Genomic DNA, 27,575 nt, shown 5'->3' on the forward strand with positions numbered 1-27,575 from the left:
GGTCAAGATAGGCTGTGTGAACCACCTTACCCTCGTCTACAGCTTTGGTGACTGCCTCAAAGAAGTCGATCAGGTTCAGGAGGCATGATCTGCCTTTCACAAACCCGAACTGGGTGGGGTCCAGAGTTTGGAGGTTACCAATGTCTTTGTTTATGAGTTCCATGATGATACGATCCATGGCCTTACAGACCAGGCTTGTCAGGCTAATAGGGCGATAGTTCCTGGGATCAGTAGTGGCTCCCCCTTTGTGGAGTGGGATAACTGTTGCTGTGCGCCATTCAGTGGGCACAAAGCCTGATGTGAGACTATGATTGAACATGGTGCTTAGGTGGGGAGCCAGTTCGTTCTGAAGTTCGTGTAAAATGCAGCCTGGGATGTTGTCCGGTCCCATGGATGCTGTGTTTTTGGCTTTAGAGAGTGCAGCTTTTACCTGCGTAGTTGTGATTACAGGGACTCTGCATTCTTCCTGTAAAGATATGGGCCCTTTAGGGGCTGAGAGCGGGGTAAAGTTAGCACTGAACCTATCTGCCAGGACGTTGGCAATATCAGTTGGTTCTGTAATTTTCATGCCGTTGTATGCAACTCAAAGCAGATCTGGGTGTTGCCATTGAGATTATTGACATAGCTATAGAACGCTTTGTGGTTGTCCCTAGAATCAGTGGCGATTTTGTTTTTATAGCTAGCTTTGGAGGGTCTTATAAGGGATCTCAGCTTCTTACTGAGGCTGGCCAGGGAACTCCTCCACTCATGGCATTTTACTCTCTTTTGCAACAGTTTCTTCCTTTTGTTGTAGAGTTTGTGTATGGCAGGTGACCACCAGCTTGGCTTCCTTTTTTTGGAGGATAGCTTCTTGGTTCTGTTTGGGATAGCATGATCCATGCACTTGTGTAAGTGCTTATAGAGTGCATCTGTGTAGGATTCAGCAGTTGTAACTCTGTTGTCCATCTGCATGGGTGTCATGAAGTTCACCACTTTTGTCTTAAGAAGCATGAAGTTGGCTTTGGAGAAATCTTTTACCATGATTTCCTTAATGGGGGGTGGGGGCGGGATGTGGATATCTAGGGTGATTAGCTTATGGTCTGATCTGTCCAACGAGGAGTTGACTTCAGGTGTGGAACACTGGTCACTCATGTTGGTAATGACCAGGTCTAGGATATTGTTGCCCCTGGTGGGGGTGTGGATAAGTTGATCCAGGGCATTGGAATTTATGAATTCCAGAAAGCATTAAGCAAAGGAGTTGGTACATGAGTAGTTTCCCCAGTTAATGGTGGGGTAGTTGAAATCGCCCATTATTAGGGTGTTTGGTTGAACCCTAATATTTTCCAATGTATCAAGAAAAGAGGAGTGAGAATCCTGGGGCATGGTGGGGGATCTGTAGCAAGCTACAATTCAGATTGCAGTTTTGCCCATAGTTAGTTGCACTTGGATAACCTTGGATGCATTATGCTGAGCAGCTAGCCTGTAGGTGTCGATATCCTTAATGAATATGGACACACCTCCGCCTTTGGTGTTCCGGTCCAGGTTAGGTGGCCGAAAAGTGTGGTATGAGTTATGACCTGGTAATGCAGGGGTGCTGTCTGGACCCTTGAACCAGGTCTCAGTCACTCCACAGATATCGATGTTCTCCAATTAAGTGCCTCGAGGGAGTGCATTTTTGAGGTTTAAACTTCTAGCATTGAGTAGCATTACCCTAAGTTTTTGCTTGCCTGTTCCTGTTACGGTGGTGAATTTGTCATTTGAACCTTGCCTAAAAACGGCACTATAGGGCAGCAAGAACCTTGGCCATTATCTGGAACAGGTCATCTCTGGCAAAGCATCGTGGTCTGTCAACCATGTCGTCACAGGCAGATAGATACTGGATCCCCTTAGAGTGGCACCAAAAGCTTAGCCAATTGTTGAAGTCAATCATTTTGTCCTTGTACTGCGGTGTCATTATGGGCGATGGCAGGATGCTGCTACTCAGGGCTAGGGTCATACCTGCCTGGGCTACAAGATCGAAGAGCTCTTCCTTGTCACTTTTCATGTAGTCCAGGGAGGTACATCTCAGGTCATTCACACCAACATGGACAATGACACAGTCATATTTGTACTTGTTGTGGAGTGACCTGAGTGCGTGGGTTATGTGGCGGATCCTGGCACCTGACAAGCAGCTGACAGTAACCTTCTCCTTGTTTAGCCGGGTGAGTGAGACATCAGTCACCTATGACTAGTGTGTTGGGTATGTTGTTTTGCATTTTGGGCTGTGGTTGGGTGGCACACGGAGTCTGTGGGCCATGTGTCATTTGGGTTGTGTTGGGGGTGGAGGTTGCTTGCGTTTCTGCTTTGGAGGTCTCTGTTGCTTGAGCAGATTATTATTGAGAGCCTCCGCAAATGTTTTTTTGGGTTTTTATGTGTGGATTTTGGTGGTGTAGGTTTAATGGGACTATGTGATGAGTGTGGTGTGGTGCAAGTGTTTACCTTCTCCTCTTGACTGTCAAGTTCAGTCTTGGTTGGAGAGAGCTTTACCTCCAGTTTGGCTAGATAAGTGCATATCTCACAGGTTGTGGTGTTAGGTGGTAGGAGGAGAGGGTTGTCGGTGTACATGAGGCAATTGCTACACTGCTCCAAGATGCCCAGATTCATCAGATAGACAGGAGAGAACACTGGGAGCTGACCCTTGGGCATGCCTGAATAAAAAACTACTTATCTGCTAGACAAGTGAGGAAAGTGAGTATAAGAGCTGTTTTTTCTCTAAGGAAGTGAGGAAGGTAAGTACAAAAACTGTTTTCCTCTAGGTAAAGAGGAAGGTTGAGTGCTGTAGTAATTTGTAGCTTATTTAGTGCTAACAAGTTCTGAACAAGTGCTGAGCACGAATAAGCAAATTCAAGTGCTAAAACTAAGAATCTGTACCCAGATCTTGTGGTAGATAGGCTACCTAGTCTTTATCATTCCCACTGATAAGCTAGAATGCTTCCCTGCAACACAGAAAGGCTTGGGAAGCTCAGAAGCTTACAAACAGTCCTGGATGCAGCAAATCTGGACTAGACTAGTTACAGGAAAGGTAGGAAACAAGCGCAAATGCAGGCTTTTAAACCAGAAAGTTGAAAGAGATGGAAAAACTGCCCAAACGGCCAATAAACTACATTTTCTGGGCCAGAAACCACTCTTGTGGTAGATAGACTACCTAGTACTTACCACTCCCACTGATAAGCTAGAAGGCTTCCCACCAACACAGAAAGGCTTGGGGGGGCTCAGAAGCTTACAAACAGTCCTGGATGTAGCAAATCTGTATCTGGACTAGACTAGTTACAGGAAAGATGGGAAACAAGCACAAACCTGGGCTTTTAAACCAGTAAGTTGAAAGAGATGGAAAAACTGCCCAAACGGTCATTAAACTACAATTTCTGGGCCAGAAACCTCTCTTGTGGTAGATAGGCTACCTAGTACTTACCACTCTCACTGATAAGCTAGAAGGCTTCCCTCCAACACAGAAAGACTTTGGGAGGGCTCAGAAGCTTACAAACAGTCCTGGTTACAGCAAATCTGTATCTGGACTGGACTAGTTACAGGAAAGGCAGGAAACAAGCTTAGAATTTTTTTTTTTTGGAAAGTGGAAAAGGAGAAAAGAGAAACAGAAGATAATTCAAAATTAAGGACCTTAGTGGCTTGCCCTTCACAAATGTTCTCTCTGTATTAGGTAGAGTGAGCTAGTGACATGGGACTGGTAGGAGTGTCTGAAGTCAAAATATGATCTCACTGTACTCGGTTGAGTGAGCAAATGAGACAGACCCAGGAGGAGTGTTCAAACACAAATTTACAGGAGGGGCGGGCAATTCCAAATCCACCAAGATGCAGAGACAGAGGGAGACCACTGTATTCTATGAAACAATTAAATAGAAAAATAAATAACTACAGAGAGACACAGACACAATATTCAATGAAACAGAAAAATGAAATGCAGTACAATCTTTAACACTGCAAGTTTGTACTTAACTCAGCTAGTGATGCAGTTGATTGTAGGTATGTAGCCGAAGCCAAACAACTCAGGTATTTAGCAGTAATAGCTACATTTCTTTAATATAAATGCACAGCATCTTTTTGTGTACTGGTTGTGTTAGAAAATCCTTTCTTTATGTTGATAGGTTTGATTTTTAAAAAGCCAGAGTTCTAGATAGCTTCAGATAAAGCATGTTGGTAAATTGTGCTTTGAGGTTGAATGTAAGATATTAACGTCCTAATGAATATATGGTAATGGATGATGGTGTTGTAGGAAGAGTGAAGAGGCAGTTTAAACACATTTCTAAGCTGATACGATGGAGTAACTTATGTTCTACTACACATGAAAATGCATTTTGTGGATACAGTTTGAAGTTTAAATTATAGCAAAACACAACCACAGTATTGCTTATTTTACAGTTCACTTCAACCATTATTAGGCCCCTGGGATGCAGGGTCTAAAGAGAAATATTTTTCCCTTCAGAATCACTTCGAGATTATGAGCTGCAGTTTCACCGTAGGCTCGAACAAGAGCGTGGTCAGTGGGGGCAATATCGAGAAGCAGTGGAAAGGGAGATAGCAGACCTGAGGAGGCGACTGTCTGAAGGACAACAGGAGGAGAACTTGGAAAATGATATGAAGAAGGTAAAGACAGCTGTTACTTGTGTGTTTATATTTCATTGACAATTTATAGTATTTGTGGTATTTACTGAACACCGGTTTTAAGGTAATTTTATTGAAGGCTGCTTTAAGAATTTCATTTTTATTGGAATTTAATGTGTTATGTAATGCACTTTTGGCAGACTATTTAACTTGGGTGGTTGATTTGGAATTTTATCTGAAGAAGTCCTGTGGGTATATAGGATGAAAATGCTTATTTTTATTGTTTTATGGAACTGTATCAATTAAAAATTAAAACTTAACTATAAACAATAACCAGAACAGAAACACGGCTGCAAAATGTATAAAAAACGTAATTTAATCGGTAAAACTTAGGTTAGCACTTTCCCAAAATCAGTTTGCTTCATCAGACCAGTGTTAACTAGCAAAGCGAGTCTAATAAATACTAGAGTATGTGACATCACAGTTTCAAAACAGATGAGACTTTATGAAGGATTTGGGGCAGTTAGAGGTTGATTTTAGTAATAGAAGTTACAACCGTAGGGATGTTAAGACAGCATGTGCTCAAGCAGTTGAATTACCCTATTTTTCTGACACCATGGAAGGGGAGAAGAATACTATTACTAATAAACAGTCTACTGTCTTCTCCTTGAAATACACTAGTGATGATAAGGAGTTAAAAAAGATTATTAATAAGCACTGACAAGTTTTACAAGCAAACAGTGAAGATTGTAGGAGCAGTACCCAAGTGTGGATATATAAAGTCACGCTCCTTGAAACAGAGATCATATTATCCAAAAGATATAAGTAGGCAGTTGAGCAATACTATGCAGTTTGGGACAAGGCCATGTGGCAATTGTTCCTTTTGTGGTTATTTTGACACGTTAATCTCTTTTCTACATCCTGACACTGCAGCCCTGTATAATATATGGGCAAATGCAGATTGCAATACAGAAAACTTGGTATATTATGCACATTGTGGTTCTTTTAATTTGCTTTATGTAGGAAAGAGGAATAGACGTCTCAAAGAATGCATAAGGGACCACTTATATTGTGCCCATAAAGGCCACACATATAGTGCAATAGCTAAACATATGTTAGCAAAGGGCAATGGCGATGACTTTAAATTTTTAATGTTAACTGTTATTTGGGAAGGACCCAGAATCGGGAGTGTAGTGAATAATATTGAAGAGGGTGAGCTTAGATGGATTTTGAGAATCAGGGCACATTAGGAAAGTGGGTTAAATGATTATGTATCCATTAAGCCCAAACTGAGAGCTAGGAAATTGCTGAAATAAAATGCAATGTATTGATGTATTTGCCTTTTTTCGACGAAGTGTTTGTGTTTTTAAGTTTTTTGATGTTGTGATATTTTATTTTAAATTGATGATGTCTATTGATTGGCTGTTTTGAAAGTGTGATGTCACATACTCTAGTATTTATTCGACTCACTTTGTTAGTTTGTATTGATCTGATGAAGCAAATTGATTTTGTGAAAGTGCTCACCTAAGTTTTACCAATTAAATTATGTTTTTTTTATACATTTTACTGCTGTGTTTCTGTTCTGGCTATTGTTGATAGTTACTTTTTGGTTGGTTTGGCCGAAACAGTTCATTGCCGTGTGGTATTTATTTTCTGTTTTAAAAATTAAAACTTGTTGAACAACCTCTGCTCTCTTCAGCTGTCATTGATGCTGTTCTTGGTTTAAAAGTTTTGTTTGAAGTGCATTCAGGGGTTTTGGGCAACTGAGTCGTATGTTGTGTTGAAGACTGGGATAATGTTTTATGCAGTTTATGCAGAGATGATGTAAAGACCACACTGAAAGTTAGTTATTTTCATACATTTACTTTGTGTTGTCCAAGAGAGGTGTCTTCTGAAATCAGATTAGAGGCCTAGAAGGACAAAGGTGATAGCTGTACTTGAATGCATTGTGAGACAATAAAAGCAGTTTTAACTGCAAGTTGCATAATAATTTTACTTTCCATACACAACAGTAAAAGAGCACTGTTTTACTGTTTTGCCTGATGCACATTGTATTTGTTTCCATCTACTACCAGGTTATTAATTTACAGTTATACTAGTTGTGCACCAGCTGTGAGTCATACATTTGTCACATATCCTGAATTAATCTTTAAATGAAACCATAAAGTTGAATTGTATCAGATTTGTGTAGACTTAACGATTCTTGTATTTAAACTTGAGCAACATTGGGTTACATAACTTGCCCCAAGGAATAATTCATTGACTAATATTTTTGCATAGCAGTAGCTCTCCTCCCAAACACGTACCCATGCAAGCACTGCCTGCTTGTCAGATATGGATACCACAACCTTGTTGGAGGGACTATTCAAATATTGACAGTTAAAGGATACATCTGTCCTTGTTACCATGTCTAACACTGTTTTTTCTCCGAGTATATTTGACTAGAAAGTCATTTTTGCAGCAGTAGACAAATATTTGCTTTAGTTATTGATGCCAAGTATGCTGTCTTTGTTTTATAGCATGAAAAATCCCAGTAGGGAATCCACTACCTTGTTTAGCAGGGGTCTGTGCTTAACGTAAAGGAGCCGTTTGTATGGAAATGCAATTTAAAGTTAATATTAACTATAATATCTCAGGAATAAATTATTGTCACAGTCTAGTGTACTGTCTTCGCAAAGTGTAAGAAAAATGTTATGCCAACTTACTTTGGATGATAATTTCCTTGTCATTTTTTTTTTCTTTAAGATATTGTGAAGAAAAATTTTTACAAAGCTTCTGTTAAAAATGTAACTTTGATGGGGGTTGTATTTCTCACTACTTTGGACAATTTTTTATGCTTAGCGTAAAGTCAGGGTAGCTTGCTTTAAAATATCCTTTACTTTTTTCAATGGTGCTGCAGTGACTTGTCTAACAGTTTATTGAGATCTTTGCTTGTGCTGATAATAAGGTACTTGTGTATTTCTATGCATTGTGCTTGATTTTTACAGTGTCAAATGTAAGCAGAAAAACATGAAAATGGCTGATTAAAAGAGTCTCCTTAGTTTTCTGAATGCCATTTTACTCAGAAGGAACTGTAGGCGTGAGAGCGGTTCAACAAAGTTTTTATAATGACCTTAATGGACTACAAGGGTCTTACTAATAAATGCTTTTCAGAATAAGTAAAACTACTCAGCAGAAGAGTGATTTAAACAGAGGTTTAGATCAAAATAAACTTGTGTTATACAGTAAACTCTCGGTTATCCAGAACTCATGTGGATTGGTAGATGCCGGATAAGTGTAGTTTCTCGTTGCTTGAGAGTTGCTGTTAAAAGTAGACCTGACAAATACTGCACCCTATACTGTACCATACCATACGATAAACACAATATTGATTTGATTTTAATATTGAAATACAATAATTAAAAGCCTGGCTGGAATAGTAATATTTTAAACTTATATTTTTGCTAGAAAGCATGGTACGTGGAACGGTTTTCAGTGGCACGCTGAGTGGATTGGAATTTAATGAATTGAGTAGAAAGCGAGAGAGTGAATATATGTATGAAAGCAGAAGCGACTGTGTGTGAGAGATCGGAGAGATGTATGAAAGCTGAAGAGTGTGTGTGAGAGATTGGAGAGAGAAAGAGTGAGTGAATCCATGTATGAAAGCAGAAGACACTGTGTGTGTATATGTGTGTGAGAGAGAGTGATCAGAGAGAGAGAATGTAATCTGATGCAAACCGAGAGTATGGAGCGAATGTTGACATTTTAGCGATTTGACTTGTTTGGTTTGACTTGTTCTCAGGTTGGGGAGAGAGGGAATTTATTTGCATCTTCCTTTTTAAAACTCTAAAAACATAAGGTATGTTGCTGCGGGGGGGGGGGGACAGTGAAAAACTGAATTGTTCATACTGTACTGTATTTCTTTAATTTTATTGTGGTTGCTTGAGTTCTGGTTAACTGAGAGTGTACTGTATTTTGATTGTTTCTCAGAGGTTTGTTAAAAAATGAAACATGATTTTTGTTATCCTTTAACAACCTCTCTGATGTTGGAAAATGCTTCCCCAAGTACACACCAGTAGTGTTCCTTGAGGATAGTAACCATGAATGTGAATACTTTGAGTGGTGAAATAAAGACTTACAGTGCTTTTTCTCATTTAGAAAGAAGTAAGAGGTATTTGGTAAACTGAGGCTTTGTCTGTTGACTTTTTTACCTTCTCAGTATATCTTCTAATGCAAGAAAATGTAGGTGTTGCAAGGGAAGCAGTTTTATGTGCCCATATGTAATTCCTTCAGACTTTAAAGGCTTAGAAAGGTAGTCTTGTGTAACCAAGGATTGTGAGCAGTGTCCCATGAACCTCTTGCTCAGTTTTGACCAGACTGATTGCATTTGACTGAAGATCCAAGTAAGTTGGTTTGTGATTTGTCTAGCCATACTATTGATACAATTCTAAACAATGCAATAGTCATGCTAAGCACATACAGCAGTTCATATGTATTGCTATTTATACTTGACTATCGAACTAACAGTGCTAGACAGATCTTCCCAGTGGTAGATAAGTCAGGTTGAGGTTCTAGTGCAGCTGTGATGGCTAAGGTGTTACAACCTGCATCCAGGTTGTCTCATCATCTTTACAGACCTATTTATTGCTGCTTGCTTTTAAGTCTGTTGTGGCTAGTTTGATGATCAGGAGATATGTTCAGTTAAAGAGCAGGTTTACCTTCAAAATTATCTTAGAAGCATGCTTTTTTTTCTGGATTTTCTGTTTGATCCTAAAGAATCTGCTTACATTTATAGTTTAGAGAGAAAATGTGTAACAAAGTAATAATGCCTCTAATTTTTAATTTAGGTATATATATACATATTCACCTACTTCTTTAGGCAGGGGTGAGAGATTTTAATTTTGTTAAAGACTCGTTTTGATCACTATTCCTCATATAAATCTATTTTTTTTTCTAAGGCAAAACCCTATGGGAGGAAGGCTGCATCTCTATATTCAAATTTTTTTCGTTGAATGTCTCTTCACCACAAAGACAGATGTTATAAATGGCTCTTTGACTCCCCTTCTGCCTTGAAGCAGAGACATTCCTGCCTTTCTCTTCTCTCGTCTCTTAAATTCTACCTCCTCTAAAGGTCCTGTCATAGTGGGGCTAGTATGTCAAGCTTTCAAGAAGATATGAAAAACATCTTACCAGATTTGTGGTTGAAAGTTGTCTTGGGGAGGAAAGTTCTTGTCAGAACCACCATTGCAGTCTTTCTCAAAGCTGTACAAGTTCTGGAGCAAAACCTTTTGAGAGAAAAATATAAATAAAAAGAGCAGTAAATCAGGTACCATTTCCTTACAAGATGACTACATAGTACTCAATATTCTTTCTGTCAATTAGAAGAGAGACAATTTGAGACCTGTCTCAGACCTCAACAGTCTTAAGAGGCACTTTAAGAACATTCAAAGTAGTAAACCTGTAAGCCTTTCTTTAGATATGGCCTAAGATTGATTTGCTAAGTAATCAGAATTCTGTAAGCCAACTGTAGGAATTTGAACAGCTTTTAATCAGTGATATTAAATTTGAAAACAGAACTTTAGTGCTGTATATTGGAAGACTGGAAGGTTTTCCTGGTTATTTAACACATATATACATGAAAGTTTGCTATGTCACAGTTCCAGTGCTTGAACTAAGAAAGTTTAGCATAGCTGACATTTTGGATTTTAATCTCGTCTTGGAGTCAACATTAATAATCTGCAGCATTTCTGTGTTGTATTTCAGCCATAAAATCAAATGTGTACAGCTAATTTGCTACAATTTTATATGCGAAAAGAGGCCAAACAAAATTTGCTTAAGAGAAACACTTGATTTTACCCATTTTCTTTGTACTGAAATATGACAAGGTTTGATCTATTAAACCATGAGTCACTAGATGCACAGAACACACACGTACCATATGGCCTTTTGAATATGTCCTAAAAGTAAAGCGAACCTTGTTAAAAATTTTGTAATGGAGGCTGTGCCCCACACACAAACTGCAAACCTATCCTGAGGCTGCACTGCCTCGAGGTTATAGAATGTCTTGTGTTTTTATTCCTCCATTGCTGACTCAGAATAACCTTAAAGTTGGTATATATTTCCTTTGTGTCTGAGGATACGTGATCTCAGAGTTAGTATATTTATAGTTTGTGAGGGTGTGCATCCCCTCTGCAGAAACGTATAATTTTTTAACCCCTTCATGGTTTGATTTCATGTCTTTTGGCTCAACTGTAAGAAGTCATGTAAATGACAAGTCAGTTTACTGAAGGTCAGCAGCCAGTCATAGCTGCCTTCTAGTCTTATTACCTCAGAAGGCATTTTTGGGCACCCTGGACTCATCTGAATCAGAAGTCTTCTTCAGTGGGATAGCTGTTTGGGGTTTCCAGTACACTACTTCATTCCTGTTGCACATTGTATTTGTTATTGACGGTTGTGAAATAACTGTTTTTCCTGCATTGTATTGAAACTTTTCTCCCTCGGACTCTACTGAATGTGGGATTTTTCAACTGGACATTTCCCAATTAAATATAGTGTGCAAGCAAATAAGTAAATTTCCAGCCAGGCACATATCAAAATTTTCTGTCTTCTCCCCTCTTGAAGGCATGTGCTTCTCCTATCATTGCATAAGGTGTCAGGCTCTGAAGTTGGAGAGGGCTTCCTGCTTCTCTGGCATTTAGTTCTTTCTTCTGTCTGCATTGTTTAGGTCTTGTCTTAATGTTCATCATGGAAACACTTCCATGTTTAATGGTTTAAATGATGAAACCTTCATAGTGTTGTTCCCAGATCATGAGCCAAGACTGTCATTGACACTGTTCCTGCTTGGACAAGGAAGCACAGCCTTAGCACTATGAAGGGAGTCAGAGGCCTTACAACAGTAACAGCCTTCTGCTAAGCCTGCTCACAAGCTAGCTTCTCACTTCTCATGAGTCGTGAGCTCCTCCTCAACTAAAAGAGGTGTCAAGCACACTTTCTTCAGAATAAGAATAGAGGAGATTGAAAGATGTATCTGCAGCAGCCGTCATGAGAGATTTTCTGTGGGATGTCCGCACTGCGTGTCCCAATTTAGAATGTATTGAGCATACCTGCACCTAGCCAGCCTACTCACATTCACATGATGCTACCCTTCAAAACCTCCAGTGCAAGCCAAGCAGTTGTCCACTGAATAGAGGAGCTTCCCCTCCATTCTTCCTTTCTGGTCATACAGGACTTGTTGGCTGTGTTAGGGGAGACATCTCTGGGGTCTTCAGGATCTTTTTGAACCCTTTTGAGCCTGGTGTATTGCCCCAGATGCTAGCAGTACACTGCAGTCTCAGCATGTTTACTCAGGATGGAACAGCTTTTTCATTTTCCTCAAGTCATTCAGAACACACCAGGGTAAAAGATTAAAGAAAATTCCTTTTGGTCTTTATAAATAAATTCTGCCTTCAATGTTGATCCAGGTGTTAAAAGTCCATAATTTATTTAAAGTGTTGTGGTACCTCTTCTCATGGGTGTGAAAGAGTACCCTAATGGGAGCACAGGCTTATTCTACCACTGGGCAGAGCACAGGCTTGGCAAAAGCTAATGTAGTCTCCACTGAATGTTCAGATAATTGAATGATGGCAGAGGTCCTGTAACAAAACTTTATTTTATCAAGCTAGGTTCTTCACTTCTGATACACTGGCTTTTTTGCCTCCTAAGGAATTAATAGCATCAATAATTTCCATACTTTTAAACATTTTGAAAATCATCTTGCCAGTGAGATAATGTAGTCAGTTTCTTGAATACAGATGTAACCATTTAAACACCTACTACTTTTTAACAACCAGCACTCTAGTAAATAAATTGAAAACAGTTATAAATACAATTGCAATAAAACAGACCAATTCAGGTCTGTATTTGAACACTGAGTTTGCAAATTATGGTATTTCAAAGTCATTTTTACTTTGAAGGGCATAGGAATGGAAGCATAGCTAACTCATCACCTTCCCTAATAGGTACTGGCACAGTTAAAATACTTAACAAATTAGCTCATCTGATTTGCTTTGAATTACCTAGATGCAGTGCTGTATGATCACATTGTCAATATTGAATTTTCTAACATCACACAGATATCCAATTAATCTTTCTTTAGCTTTTTTCTTGGGTTGCCCAACATACTATTTAGGGCTCGTGCATGCGCTGCCTACAATATAAGCCACGTGTGAATTGTTCATTAGTCAAAAACTGTATTCCATTTATGCAACACGTGCACATTAATATTGATTTGCACACTACTCATGAGAAAGTACACTTTCCTTTTTTTAATATTTGGTCCACCCTGTTTATTAAGTTTTTATAATTTATTTGTATAGTATCTTTCCAATTCGGTTTTATATATACCCCTAAATATTTAAGCATATTATTTATCCAATTAAAGTTATTATGCTTCTCCAAAGTAGTACTTATTTTTTATTTAATAATATGGTTTCAGTTTTGTTATGATTAAAGTTTAAGCCTGAAATCTCTTCAAAATCTTGTAATGATTTTGTAATATGGTCTATTGAAGAATCTATATTTCCAATTGTTAAGATGTCGTCAGCAAAAAGCTGTATTTTGGAACTATAGTTTGCATTAATAGAAAAGCTACTTATATTGGTATTATCTCTTATGTAATTGGCCAATGGTTCCACTGGTAAAGCAAACAGTAAAGGTGACAATGGGCAGCCTTGTTTGGTACCCTTCAGCATTTTGAGTGGTCTTGATATGAAGGCTCCAATTTTAATGTATGATGTTGAGTTTTCATATAATTTATTAATCAGTTTTATAAAATTGGGGGAGAAATTATACATTTCTAATATTTTACATAGATAAGACCAATTTTAGGAATTGAATGCTTTGCCCAGGTCTAGGCTGATAATTGGCAGTTCTTTTTTTTCTTATTTGCATAATCTATTAGAGAAAGAAGACTAATGACATTATCTTGAACTTTCCTATTTAGAATAAAGCCTGTTTGATCATCTCTTATTAGTTTTGGCATGAATTGATTTAGTCTGTTCACAATAACTGATGTGAAAATGTTATAGTCCACATTCAATAGGGAGATAGGACTCTAAGAAGTCACTAGTTTAGGATCTTTGTCATGCTTTAAGATGGATGACATCATGGCATATTTCCATGAAGGAAAAATATTGTTATTCTTTCTGAATTCTTCAAAAGCTTCTACTAATATCTATAGATTTCCTGTGGAAGCAGTTTGTATATTTCTCATTAATCCGTCTAGTCCTGGAGCCTTATTATTTTTAATGTTTTGTATTTTTTTCCTTAAGTTTCTTTAATGATATTGATTTGAATAGTTTAGCATTTTGTTCATTTGTTGTTTTTTTGTTTCTAGTATTTAAGTTATTGTTATTCACTGCTTCATGATGTATTCTAAATACATCTAAGATTTCTTTTAAATATGTCACCTGTTTAGGTTTGTTTTTGGAATATCTATGATTTCCTTAATATCATTAGAATTTGTTAAGCTTGTTGATTTAACTGATAATCTATGCATGTTCTTGGGGTTAGTTGAGTAGGATTGTAACTTGACTTTCTCTAGGTTTATTACTACCTTATGATTCAAAATTTCTATATATGCCAGATTTAGTTGTTTTAACTCTAAATTTGCATTTATGTCTTTAGTATTTAAGTTCTTTTTCAATGTATCAAATTTTGATTGTAGTTTTTATAACTCCTTTTCCCATTCCTTTCTTTTGTTTAAGTAACAACTTCTGATTTTACCATATAAGTAAGATTTTAATGTGTCCCAAACAATAACTTTAGAAGTCTCATCATTATCATTAACATCAAGAAATTATTTTATTTCTGTTAAAAGCCATTCTCTAAATCCTTTTATTTTAGTAATGTATGCAGGTATTCTCTGCCAAAAAAATCAGGTCTCTTGGTGTAATGTTCACTTTAAAGAAAATACCATTGTGGTCAGACAGTGGACAGGATCTAATTACAACTTCTTGTAATTTAGAAATTAAATTATTGGTGACAAATATCTTATCAATAATTGTTTGTGTACAAGCCTATATGAGTAGTTGAGTAGTGTGTAATATTTAAGTGATTCTGACTCTTTTATTTCATAGATTTCTCTCAGATTTGATAGGTTAATGAAGATATTCAGCTTTTTGTCTGGAGCAGATATTTTAAAATTGCCATTTTTTTGTGGTGTCATTCTTAGAAAGAATGCAATTAAAGTCACCCGCAAAGATAATATCTCCTTTAGATCTAATTGAAATTAATTATAAGTATTTATTTGCTGTTTCAGCTCTGATACCAGGTATCCAACATGTATTAGCCAATGTGAAATATTTTTTATTTATCTCTAATGTTACCAAACACAACATACCATTCTTGTCAGAATATGAATCAATAATTTTAGGTACTGGTAAAGATTTTTTCCATAGAATCATAGTGCCTCTTCTCTTAAGAATGATAATGAGATTCCACAAGTATTGAATATCAGTTAAAATACATTCCACCCAAGTCTTTTTCTATTATGTGGGTTTCTTGCAGAAAAGCAATATCCACTTTGTTTTCAAGTATTTGATTAAACTTCCTCTCTTTATATTGTTGTTAAGGCCATTAATATTTAGTGATACACATTTATAAGACGACATATTTATAGACACATTGATATATCATGGATTCTGTCATGGACATAAATTCAAATTTAAACATACATTTGAAACTATATACAACTCCAAACATGGAATATTGTATTCCTGGTTTGATGAACAAGTCATCAAGACCACCTTCATCCATCCTCTGAATGCTAGACTACAACTATCTAAAACTTCTGCCTTTTATTAACTAAATATATGGTACATAATATTGATATAACTCTTTTAGGATATTTAAGAATCTAACTATCTTAATTTTTAACAACATAAAATTAGGTATAAGTTGTTATGGATAGTTTACTATGAATATAAAATGTAATAATTTTATGTTGACAACATCACAAAGACCTCTTAATATCTATTAAAATATGAACAGTTCTCTAAATATTAATATCATTATGTTTTATTATTAAAAGTAATATGAACAAACCTCAGTACTTATCAACTTTAAGCTATCTAGGTTAATTGCATTGTGCCTCTGTATCCATATGATTGTAATTGTTATCATAACTGAGAATTGCACAAGCAAATGGGTATAATATTATTAATGGCATCTTAACTTCCATTAACTAGTAATGTTTACAAGCAAACAAAGTAAATAATTTGAAGATTATAAGTACATCCATAAACTTTCTGGACCAACATTATTAACTATTTTGAAAAAGGAAAACTACTGTGAAGTTTACTTAGCATGTGAATAATAAATCTGAACATTTAACAGAAAACCTGTCATTCAAAAGGCAAGTTTAAAGTCTTTCATAACATATCAAAAATTTGCATAGATAAGTCATATTCCTATTTTTAAATGGATACACTGAACCAACTGCTATATCCATGTCATATCACATCCAAATATTATCTTACTTTAAATTGTATATTGTTTATGAGGGTTCATCCACTGTTCCACCTCTGTATATTTAACTTCAAAGATGAAATTATAGTATCACATTAAAACACCATGCAATTCTCCAGATGCCATCTGACCCTCAATCATTTTTGTACAACTTCCCCTCATATTTAATTTGATGAACCACAGTGTATTTACAAGTATATCAACCACTACAATGACGCAATAGTAATTAAAATCAAAAATTAGAGTATGGATGTTTATCTGCAACCAACACCATCATATTTATGAAATTTGAGTATGTCTTATGGCCATGGTGGTGCAGCGGTTAGTGTTGTTGCCTCACAGCAAGAGGTTCCCTGGTTTGATCCTCGGCTGGGGTGCCTTCTGTGCAGAGTCTGCATGTCCTCCCTGTGGTCGTGTGGGTTTCCTCCCACATCCCAAAGACATGCTGTAGGTGGATTGGACACTCTAAATTGGCCCTAGGTGTGAGTGCGTGTGTGTGCCTTCTGTGGAAGGTTGGGCGCCGGGTTGGCAACTCGACACCATAAAACTCCACTGCCAGTCATGAGCGGACATGTGATCCGCTGTGGCGACCCCTAACCGGGAAAAGCCGAAAGAAGAAGGAGAAGAAGACTATTTGGTCCACCCTCCTCCCCCCAAAAACACTTTTTATTAGCATGTTATGTATATTTTTAATTTTCTTAAAAGAGTGCATTCTTTGTAGGTAACAGGAAAGACAGATTTGTATAATTTTGTGAACTATACCAGTAACCAATACCATTTTTCTTATTTGGGGAGAAAGAACAGTGTAAGCAGCAATTAACTTTTTTCAAAACTGTCTATATCTACCTTCTCCTACACAACATGAAGTAATATAAGGCTAGTGAAAGCGAATAAGGTATACATACTAAATCTAGAGTACTTGATAATAGTTTTCAATCTTACTCACAAACACTGGCTAATCTACACTGTATGTACTGTACCTGTGTACTATGTATGTATTCTACCTATGTTCCAAATTTCAGCTGTACACCATAAATCTATTAATTACCTTTATTTTTAAATTAATATTTTTTTGTTTGTTCACTCCACTGTAACTGTTGATGTGCCGCATACCACTGTAAAAACATGTCTTTTGTAAATTGTGTATATACCGATCATGTCCAAATAACTAAATGTATCTACAATTTTTCTTTGTGGAGCTTTTCTCCTCGGGCCTCTGCTGAAAAAGGGCCTTTTCGGCTCAGACACCCCCAGTTAACAAATGTGAAATAAATAAATAAAATAATAAATAAAAATTTCAACTCACATTTCTGAAAGTAAGTATGTATCTCCTTTTTTGAAAGTTGAGTTTCCAAATTTTAATTAACTTCCAAAAATTCACCTTCATCTGAGGCATTTCTTCTGGTTCCATGAGGTTTCCCATACTGCAGGACTTTCACCAACTTTGTTGGATGATTGCTTTTGGCATTCGAGAAACTGCTCTCTAAAGTTGCTTTCTGGTGCAGTTTAGTTTGTATGCTGTCTCCCTCTATTCTGCTCAGGATTACTAGGTAATTGATAGCTTCTTCTTCTTCTTTCGGCTTTTCCCAGTTAGGGGTCGCCACAGAGGATCACCTGTCCGCTCATTATTGACAGTGGAGTTTTACAGTGTCGAGTTGTCAGTCCGGCACCCAGCCTTCCACAGAAAGCACACACATGCATGCAGTCACGCCTAGGGCCAATTTAGTGTCCAATCCACCTACAGCATGTTTTGGAATGTGGGAGGAAACCCACGCGACCACAGGGAGGTCATGCAGATTCTGCACAGAAGGCACCCAGCCGAGGATTGAACCGGAAAACCTCTTGCTGTGAGGTGACGCCAACCGCTGCACCACCGCGGTCGCAATCGTACTTTAAGTATAGCCCTAGATCAAAATATGTGTACTTAACTTTGTCAGGAAGATTTAAAAGTCCTATTGATCCCTTTTTATAAACAAACAAGATTGTCAGGATAACATCCAATTAAAAATGTTTTGATTAAAAAGAAAATAAATGTTTGTCTTTTAGCTGCAGTTTTTTTTTTAATTTTTATATACTGTACTGTTCTTTCAACTCTACTGTGTAAAAATCATGGCATCATGTTAATATTGATCTCTCATGGCATTGGTTTTGCTTTCTGAATTATTTTCTTTGTTTCTGTTTTGGAATAAGCCTTTAAGAAATATAGATGTGGAAATATGATTCCACCTAGGACAAGAATGAATAGTGCTTACTTTGTGTAACAACATAGTGTTCACAAATATGGAATTTATCAAAGTTTGACAGCCTGGGCTTTCCAAGATGGTTGCTTAATTTCAGCTTTCCCAGTATGAAAAAATAAACTGAAAGACAGGGGGCAGGAACCATTGTCACTTTTAGTAAATGTATTTACTGGCTAGTAAGTACACTGCCTGATTGCCAGCAAAGAAAAAATTTAAGAGAGCCTGAAAGAAAATCAGCTAGAAAAGGTGAAAAGAAAACATTGACTGGGAAGAGTCCTGCAGCTGTTCAAGTTCCCACCTTGGTGCAAAACATGACTTTCAGTAGTCTAGAGGAAAAAAATAAGTGAAATGTGCTCAGAGTTGATTATTAAAATAAACAAAACACCGAAGGAGTATATCAGTGCAAATAAACGGCTAGAAAAACTGAAGAAGTTTTAAAGATATTCAGATGAGCTGATAAACCTGCAAAAATCGGAGGTCAAAATGAAGAAAAGTTGGTTGAGTATGAGAATACTCAAGAGGAAAAGTTTCAAAAAATGTTAGAATTAGAAGTTCATAGGGCAGTACTAGGCTAGCAGCCCTTACAGGTCATTTTAAGCCTAGCTGTTTTCCTCAGTGAGAATCAAACCCTGCACCTTGTGTCTGTGAGAGAAACACCTTAACCTTTATGCCAGCTCCCAACAACAATGCATGTAGGGAAACTGAGATTTTCTGTTGTACCTGAGAGACTAAAAGGAACAGACTGTATTAATTGTATGAAGGTACAAGTAAGCAGTTTTGTACTGGTATTCCACAGCAGGATCTGTTTCTTTCATTCTTTCACATTTGTTTACTGGGGAAGCCTGACTGGGTTGATGGCCTATTTTCAGCAGAGACCCAGGGAGAAAAGCTCCACAGAATTATGAAATAGAAAAAAAATAGCAATTGTTACAGCGATGAAAAAGAAAAAAAAAATAACAATTGTTATAGTGATGAGGATTTCACAGCATATTTTTGAAGTTAGTTGCATAGAAGAATAACAGTAATACAAAGATGGCACATTGTTTGTTCCATGGTTTTATACTATGACATTAACAGAAGTAGGTTTACAGAGGTGGAAAAGAAAAAAGCTGTACATATAAAAGGCAGCTAGTACAAGTAGAGATATGAAAAAAGAAAATATGGAGGTATTGCAGTAGCAGGGAAACATTTTAAAGAGATAAAAATGGAGAGAGTTTAGCCTGGCATAGTGCGGTAACACAGCCAGGTGTTGTTTAAGCAGTATTTTGAATTTGCATGAGTTGGTTGTATTGAGTATATTCTGAGGCATGGTATTCCAAGATTTAGATATTTTGTTGGAGTATAGGAAGTCACCATGGCTATTATTCACTTTAGTTACTTTCAGTAGGAGTTTCTGAGAGGAATTTTGTGGTTTGCAGTTGGTGTAGGGTTGAACTAGGTTGCTAAGAGCTGGACGGTTGTCTGGGTGGTGCAAGATAGTGTGTGCTAGGGCTAGCTGGTTAAAGAGTGGGAGATTGGGAAGTTCAAACCATTTAAGCTGGTGTCGGGCTGAGCAGTGATTTGACCTGGATGGAAGGTTAGCAGCAAATCTGGCTATTTTCTTATAACAGGACTCCCAATTTATTTATGTCAGATTTTCTTAGGTTTGTAAATATTGGTGAGGCATATAAGAGGGTGTAGAGTAAGTGTGTTCTAGAGATGAGTGTCTAGTGGTGTCAATTAGGAAAGGCTTAATTCAATATAGTGAGCCTAACTTAAAGTGGACCTTTTTGATTACAAATGCAAGGTGTTCACCAAATTTAAGGTTGTTGTGTGTTGTGACCCCCAATGAACTTAGTGTGATTTACTGGTTCAATTAAAGTATTATTTGATGAATGGATAGTAAAGGGGGGACTCGTCTAATTTTTTGCTACTGGAGAAGAACATACACTTGGTTTTGTTAGGGTTGAGAGTAAATTGACAGTTTGAAAGGAACTGTTCAATATCTAGGAAGGAATGTTGGGTCTTTGCAGGAGTTCAGGAAGAGAGGGAGCTGAGCATATGAGGGAAGAATTATCAGCATATTGGATTATGGTTTCATGTTGAGTTGAACAGAGTTTGTTTGTAAAAATGGAGAAAAGGAGTGGACCAAGGATTGAACCTTGAGGTACACCCACAAATACAGGTAATAGAGTTGAAAATTCATTTTGCACTTAACTGCCTGTTGACAGTCAGATAGCTAGCGAACCAGGAAAGGGCAGATTGGGAAAGGTTTAAGGAAGCTAGCTCATTGAGAAGTTTTTGGTGTGAAACTGTATCAAAGGCCTTTAACATGTCGAGAAAGATGGACGAGGCAAGTAGGCCATTGTTTCTATGCTGGTTGACTTGGACTATGTGTTGGTTGAAGTCCATGGTGTGATGTGGACAAAAGGTGTTTTTTTTGGGCGAGAGTCAAGTAGTTGTAAATGTAGACATTTTTCTGTGAATGAGAGAATAACGATTGGCCTGTAATTATTGAACTCAGTGGAGGTGCCACCTTTGTGCAGGGGGATTATGTAACGGAATTTCCAGAGTTTGGGGGTGTATTTTTCTTTTATAGTGTGGTTGATTAGGGTTGATGTGGGGTAAGAGATGATGTCTGCAGCTAGTTTAAGAAATTATTGTGGGATTTGGTCAGTGGCGAGGGAAGAAGGTTTAAGTTTGGGTAGGTGTTTTATTGCAGAAGTTTGTATCTGATTTATAGTGAGGGAACTGAGGTTAGTTTACAGATGTGTGGGGGTAGATAAAGGGGTTTTGGTATCGTTCTTAATAAGGGACAGAATAGAGTTAAAGTTTGTGTTAAATTGTGAGGCTATACTATCAATAGAGTTGGTTTTGGACGGAGCTGGGGTAGTGGAATGGTTGGCTTTTAGCAATTGGTTGATGGCTCCCCAGAAGTTCTGGGGGTTATTTTGGTGTTTTTCTTGAATTGCTGTATAGTATTGTTTATCACGTTTTGCTTTTTTTTTGGCTTGATTTTGTAGTTGTTGGTAGGTGTGAAGAGTTTGGTTTTTGGTCCCCTTGTGTAGGTGCCATGCTCTGGTCTGTCTCTCTGTTTTAGGATAATTTTTGTTTGAATAGTGAGCCATAGTATGGGTTTAGATTTTATACGTATGTTCCTAAGGGGTGTTAGATTGTTTAGGACAGAGAGGAATTTTAAATTGAAATACTGAACTGCTAGGTCAAGGTGGAGGTGTTTTAGTGAGGACAAAATCATATTGAATTAAGAGAGTTTGAGGGACTCGGGGAGAAGTTCCTTTTGTTGCAGATATGTTTGTAGAGGGTGTTATTTGGAGGACATGTGCAGTATTTTAGTAGGTAGGTGGGCAGGTGATCACTTACAGAGGGGGTTTGTATTAGTTAGGGGCCAGTCTAGTATTGATTGTTTTTTGCTGTGCTTGTCACATTTAGTAGGGGTTTGTATAGCTGACTGAATCCATGGAGGTTTATAAAGTTTGAGGGCTTATAACTGGAGAATGTAGTCGAATCAATGTTGAAATCCTCCATTATTATAGTTTCCTGACTGAAAGTCAATGCACACCAGCAAAGGAAGTCCTCGATAATAGCTGGTTTGTTGCTTGGTGGAATATAAATGGCTATTATGATGATATGTTTATTTGAGTTAATTTGAAGGTGGGGAGAAGAGTATTTCTAAATTAGCTAGGTTAGTGGGATTGTTATCAAGTCTTTCATGTTTGAGATTGTCCTTGTATAATATTTCTGTTCCACCACAGTGTTTATCGGGTCTGTCTTGGTGGATATTACAAATGTGGGTAAGGATTTCATTATCTTGAATATAGGGTTTTAGCCAAGTTTCTGTTAGGATTGATGTATCTGGGGAATATGGGATAGGATTGCATGAAATTCATGAGTTTTGTTCAGCAGACTTCTCAGGTTCGTTCATAGGTTCATAGGTTGGTACTAGGCTATCAGCCCTAGGGCCTATACAAGCCTAGCCATAATTCCCTGGCTATTTCTTCCCACATTATTTACTTTCCTGGACCCCTGTCTAGCAGGGCGACTGACGTGATCCCTGGGGTGAATTTCCTTTCTCCCATCCAATCGTCAAGGGTTCCTCTTGAAGAGGTCCAAAGAGGCACTCTGCTTGACATGTATGGGCAATCTATTCCAGAGTCTGGGGAGTCTCTGGGTCAGGAACCTATCCCTCCAGCATGTTTTGTTTATTGTGATGACAAGGTTTAGATCTCTGGAGCGTGTAGCTCTGAGGGATTGGGATTTCTTTAAGTGTAGTATGTCCAACAGCTCTGGGTTTGACATGGCCTTGTATGTTAAGTTTAATAGTAGATAAGAGTTACTTTGTCTGAGATTATTAGTGTTCGGAAAGGGTGGTGTGGTTAGGGGGTTAGGTCAACAATACAAATGTGAAAGAACAACAGATGTTAAATGCTATTACTATTCTAAGTCTTGCATTTCAGTAGCATACAATTTAAGGAGCATTGAGAAAATAACAAGGATACTTACATGAGGAGCACACAGGACCAGCAACAAGAAGGAGCAGTATCTGGTTTATTTTTAAACATGGCAGCCGATCTTCAGTAGGTTTAAATAAAGTAACTAGGTACCTTAGGTGGAGGGAGAAAGGATTAACTCATTGGTCAGGTGGGAACCGGTTCTTACAGGGAAAGATAGAGCCAGTCAGTGTGCTTGTGACCAGAAAAACAGTCAAAATGGTCTGGGTTGAAGGTAGGTAGGAAGTTAAAGGAACTGTAGTCCTTTAGTGACTTTTATTTTTAAAGCAACTAGATTTTACTTACTTGTAAACACTGTGGAGAAATCATAACAGACTACAGTAATCACAAAACATCTATAGAGTAATTTTGTTTTTCTTCGTATTATACACTAGCAACAGCTATAAGGAGAAAAACTACAGCAATGGGTAATTAAGCTTACTATTTTACCCAACGGTAAGTAAGGGGAGACAAATACACTTGGGGATTATTTATCAGATTTTGTTGGGGGGGGGTGTAAATAAAACATAAACTGCTTGATATCACCCCGATGGTGTGCTCTCCAAATACCCTAATAATAAGCCAGTTAATTACTCAGAGTCTCAACCGTGACCTACATTGATTTTTATGATGCTGTAAGTTTCTTTCTTCCAGCACTTTTACAGTTCCTGGTTGCTTGAATGTGTTCACCAAGCGCAGTTAAAACAAATTACAGCTGAAGTACTGGATATTTTCAGGGGTAGTTGCTAGGGTTAGTGCATCTGATTTTATGATGCTGTAAGTTTCTTTCTTCCAGCACTTTACAGTTCACTGTTACTTGGGTGGGTCCGCAGAGCACAGTTAAAAGAAATTACAGCTGAAATACTGGATCTTTTCAGGGATAGTTGCTATAGTTAGTGTAATGGGGGAGCACACATGACCAGCGAAGAGAAGAGCAGTATCTGGTTTATTTTCTTGAAAGGGGACACAGTTTATATGCTCCAAAGATGGCCATGAGAATGCAGCCAAGACCTATATTAGTAAAGATGTAATCCTATCAGCAGAAAGAGTTGATCCTCACAAAAATGTGGCAAACGGACTAAGTATTAAAAGCTGTAAACAGTAAACTGTTTTTGGAAATTGATTATTCATTGAACACCAGGCACAAGAGAATCAAGTTTATCCCAGCAATCAGGGAATGTTGTGCGGCAGGTATGAGAGTCAAGTTGCTGTATCCATCTGTATTCAGAATATTTTTTTCCTGGAGGATCAAAGTTATTTTTGATAAAGAACAGGCTAAGAAGGAAATACAAAAGTTTGTCCAACAAAAAGTGAACCATCAAGCATAAGGGGATTTTGCTTCTCATTCTTCTGATAATAAAGCACATGGAGAGACTTTGCAAGTGAAACCTTTGGAACTGAACAGGAGTCTGAAGTTGGAAGATGGAGGTGAACAGGAAGATGACCACTAAATTGGAAATTGATGCTTTGTAATCTCACATTTTATTCACCAATCAAATTTGTGAAATATGGCTGTATAAAAAAAGTGGAAAAAATGAATTTTTGATGACATTGTTAAACTTCTGGGGAACTCAAGTTTATTTACGTCACTTCATTTGATTAATGTTTGAAAGGACACTAAGGGGAATGGAAGAGGAAGGAAAGGGGTAATTTTTAGTAAAACAATTTCTGCTATCAGTATTTCTTTAAAATTGTTCATGATATAACATGCACGATTTATAATAAAACATTTTTCATTATTGTACCTGGTAATGATGCTAAAACGAACAGAGGCCTTATTATTTCTTCTTTTTTAGTATTAGGAAATGCAGGTGTTACAATGCGAAACTAGAAAGAAGGCTAGACAAAAAATGTTTTAAGCTAATATGCTGTAATCTTAGGTTGTTGAGGTGGGGGGTAGGGTGCTAACGCACACAGTTTATAGTATATGTAGAGCAGATAAGTTTTCTCTTTTGCATAGTTGAATGTCTGAATTAAGACCCTTAGCCTAATCTAATAAGTTTGTAAGTGGTAATAAGTAAATAAGAAAACATTGAATATAACGAAAGGTTTTCCTTTAGCAGTATATGTTTCAACTTGTCTTTAAAAGCCTGCAGTTGAGGGCTACATATTTTTTAAGCTTCCATGGAGACAAGCTGATTATGGTGCAGTAAACAAAAGCCAAAGTACTGGTTTCTTCAGGGCTAAAAGTTAATATTTTCTGAAACCATGCATGTTGTTTCTGACACGTGGAAGGGGAATAAAGATAAAAACACCAATTAATATAAGCAGTAACATGGGCAGTAATGTATCTTAGCATGGTTAACCTCATCTTTAGGTTAGATAAGACCTGTGTCTGTTACTATTTGGAACATCTGTTCCTATTAGCAAGGTTAAACTTCATTATTTGAAGATGTACCTGGTTTTGTTTGTGTGCATTTGGTTAACAGGTTATGGGATGCTCTGGGGGTGTGTTTTTCGAGTGTTTCATTGAAACAAAAAGTCTTGTAAAATGTGTCATAGGTTTAAAGGGAAATTAAGAAAAAAAATGTATAAAGAATCAAATTGCCAAATGTTAGTTGGTGCATGTATCACAAAAGCTGGAAATAAAAATTTAAAGATACTGTTATATGTAGTAGGTGGGAATAATGACTTCTTATCATAATGGCAACACTTTCCATATTGCCTTTGAATGTAAATGCTCACAGGTATAGGTAAAAAGGAAAGAGTATCAAATTATATTAAGAAGTACAGACTACAAATAGCAGTGCTACAGGAGACGCATTTGGAAAGAACTGAGCATGTGAATTTGATAAAAAAAATGATTTTGGGATGGATATTCAGCAGAATATCAGGGACAAAGGAAAAGATGAGTATTTATATTAATTGCTAGAAGAGCACCAGTACTGATAGAAAGGAAAAAAAGGATAGTAAGGGTTACTGTCAAGGGATGAGGGTTATGCTAGCATATATTTATATTCTACATAAAACTGCTGTTCATGGAGCTTAAGTAATTTTTGGGAGAAATAATTAGCTTTCAGCAGGGAAAATTACTTATAGCTAGGGATTGGAATTTCATTTGCAACAATGAAGATGTATATAAGGGCTAGAAGGGAAAGTATAACAAGAGGGTAGATTTCTCAAGAAATTTATGAAAGTATTTCATGTGGAAAATGTGAATTCAGTTGTGGGAACTCACAGAGAATTTACATATTATTCCCCAAGGTACAATAACTTGGCTAGACTAAATAGAAATTTTATTTCATGGAAATGTGCATTTAAGAAGATGCACAACTGCAAAGTGTTGAAGAGAAAATAAGAGAGTACCTGGATAATATACATGAGTTTAGAAAGATTGCTGTTAAGCTACAGTTTTCTTATAGTAACTCCAGAGTCCAAAAACATTTAGCATGATGACTTGGGCGACAGAAAGTAGAAGGGGTTGTTGCCAAACTTAGGGAGCCTATGACAAGAAAAATAACCAGAGATAATATAGAGGTAATCTGTGTAAAGCAAAGAAAAGGGAAATCAAGAAAAAGCACAAATGGAAATATTTATGGAAGACTTAAATATGCCAAGGTTAGAGGTAAGTGAGATTCAGCAGTTGTTAAAGTAGGATACAAGATAAAAACGGTGATGCATAACCAATCTTCAGGAAAGTCTCCATGAATAGATGGTATTCTGATGGAAGTTTGGAAACTAGGAGGACAGAAAGTGATAAAAATCTGGAAGTTTTGTTTAACAGTATTTTAAAAGGAGGGGAATCAACAATGACCTGGAAAAATCTGTGGTGGCTGTAGTACTTAGAAAAGACACATCAGGTCCAGCTTCATATAGGCCCATTTCAATTTTTAAACCATAATTATGAAGTGTTTATATTTATAATGGCTAAAAGGATGGCAAAGGTTTTTCCAGAATTGATAGATATGGATAAATGTGGTTTTGTGGAGGGCAGGCAAACATTTAACAACAGTAGTAGAACAATGATGATCCAGAGGGGAACAGAATGTAAGAAAATACCGCAGTTGGTGGGTCTTAAAGCAGCGAAAGCATTCAACAGATTAAGCTGGAATTATACGAGTAGGGCAGTGGAAGCATTTGCATTTCCTGTTACATTAATATGGTTAATTAGGAGGATATATGAGGGAGTGGAGGCAAAAATCAAAGTGGGAGGGTTCCACCCTTACAAGTTGTGTCTGAACATGGGAATTAGGCGTGGGTGTCCTCTTTCTCTTTATTTGCATTATATGTAGAACCATTGGTAAAGAAAATGAGGGATTCAGAAATTCAAATATATACTTGATAGGGTAATCAAGAAAAGTTGACTTTATTTGCAGACATTATTTTGTACTTGATAAAAACAGAAATGCACATCTCAGCGTTGTGGAATATTCTGAGACAGTTCCAGTTCTTTTCAGAATATAAAATTAATGAAAATAAGTCAAAGGGTATAGCCGTAAACTTTGTAGCTAAACATGAATTGGTTCAGAAAATGCCTATATTCTTTAGGGGTATGATAAAATGAAGTATACAGAAATGTGGGTTAAAAATAATTCTCATATGGCAGGTAAGGATAATGTAGGAAGAGACTAAAAAGATAATACAAAAACTGAGAAACTGGAAGGTCTTGCATATGGATAACAAGATACAAGCAGTAAACTGTTTTTAATGCCTTTAATTTTATACACGGGCCAGGCATATTTTTTTATCAACTAGAACAGAAGTTGTGGATAATAATTAATAGAGTTGAAGAATTTTATCTGGGAGGGAAAGAGGACAAGAGTCAAGTGGGATAAGTTGATTCTTC

The 27,575-nt window shown here is 37.1% G+C and overlaps 1 protein-coding gene across 2 annotated transcripts in view; it reads left to right on the forward strand.

Moving 5' to 3' along the window:
- RABEP1 (rabaptin, RAB GTPase binding effector protein 1) overlaps positions 1 to 27,575 on the forward strand; it is a 1,652,179-nt gene that overhangs the window by 635,406 nt on the left and 989,198 nt on the right. For both annotated transcript variants that reach the window (XM_044082911.1, XM_044082912.1), the window contains exon 4: positions 4,460 to 4,620. In XM_044082911.1, coding sequence (XP_043938846.1) covers positions 4,460 to 4,620 — 161 coding nt within the window. The remainder of the gene's footprint in view (positions 1 to 4,459; positions 4,621 to 27,575) is intronic.

The sequence above is a fragment of the Protopterus annectens genome, chromosome 9.part0 (assembly GCF_019279795.1).
Source record: "Protopterus annectens isolate FY-2018-M chromosome 9.part0, PAN1.0, whole genome shotgun sequence".
NCBI lineage: Eukaryota > Metazoa > Chordata > Ceratodontiformes > Protopteridae > Protopterus > Protopterus annectens.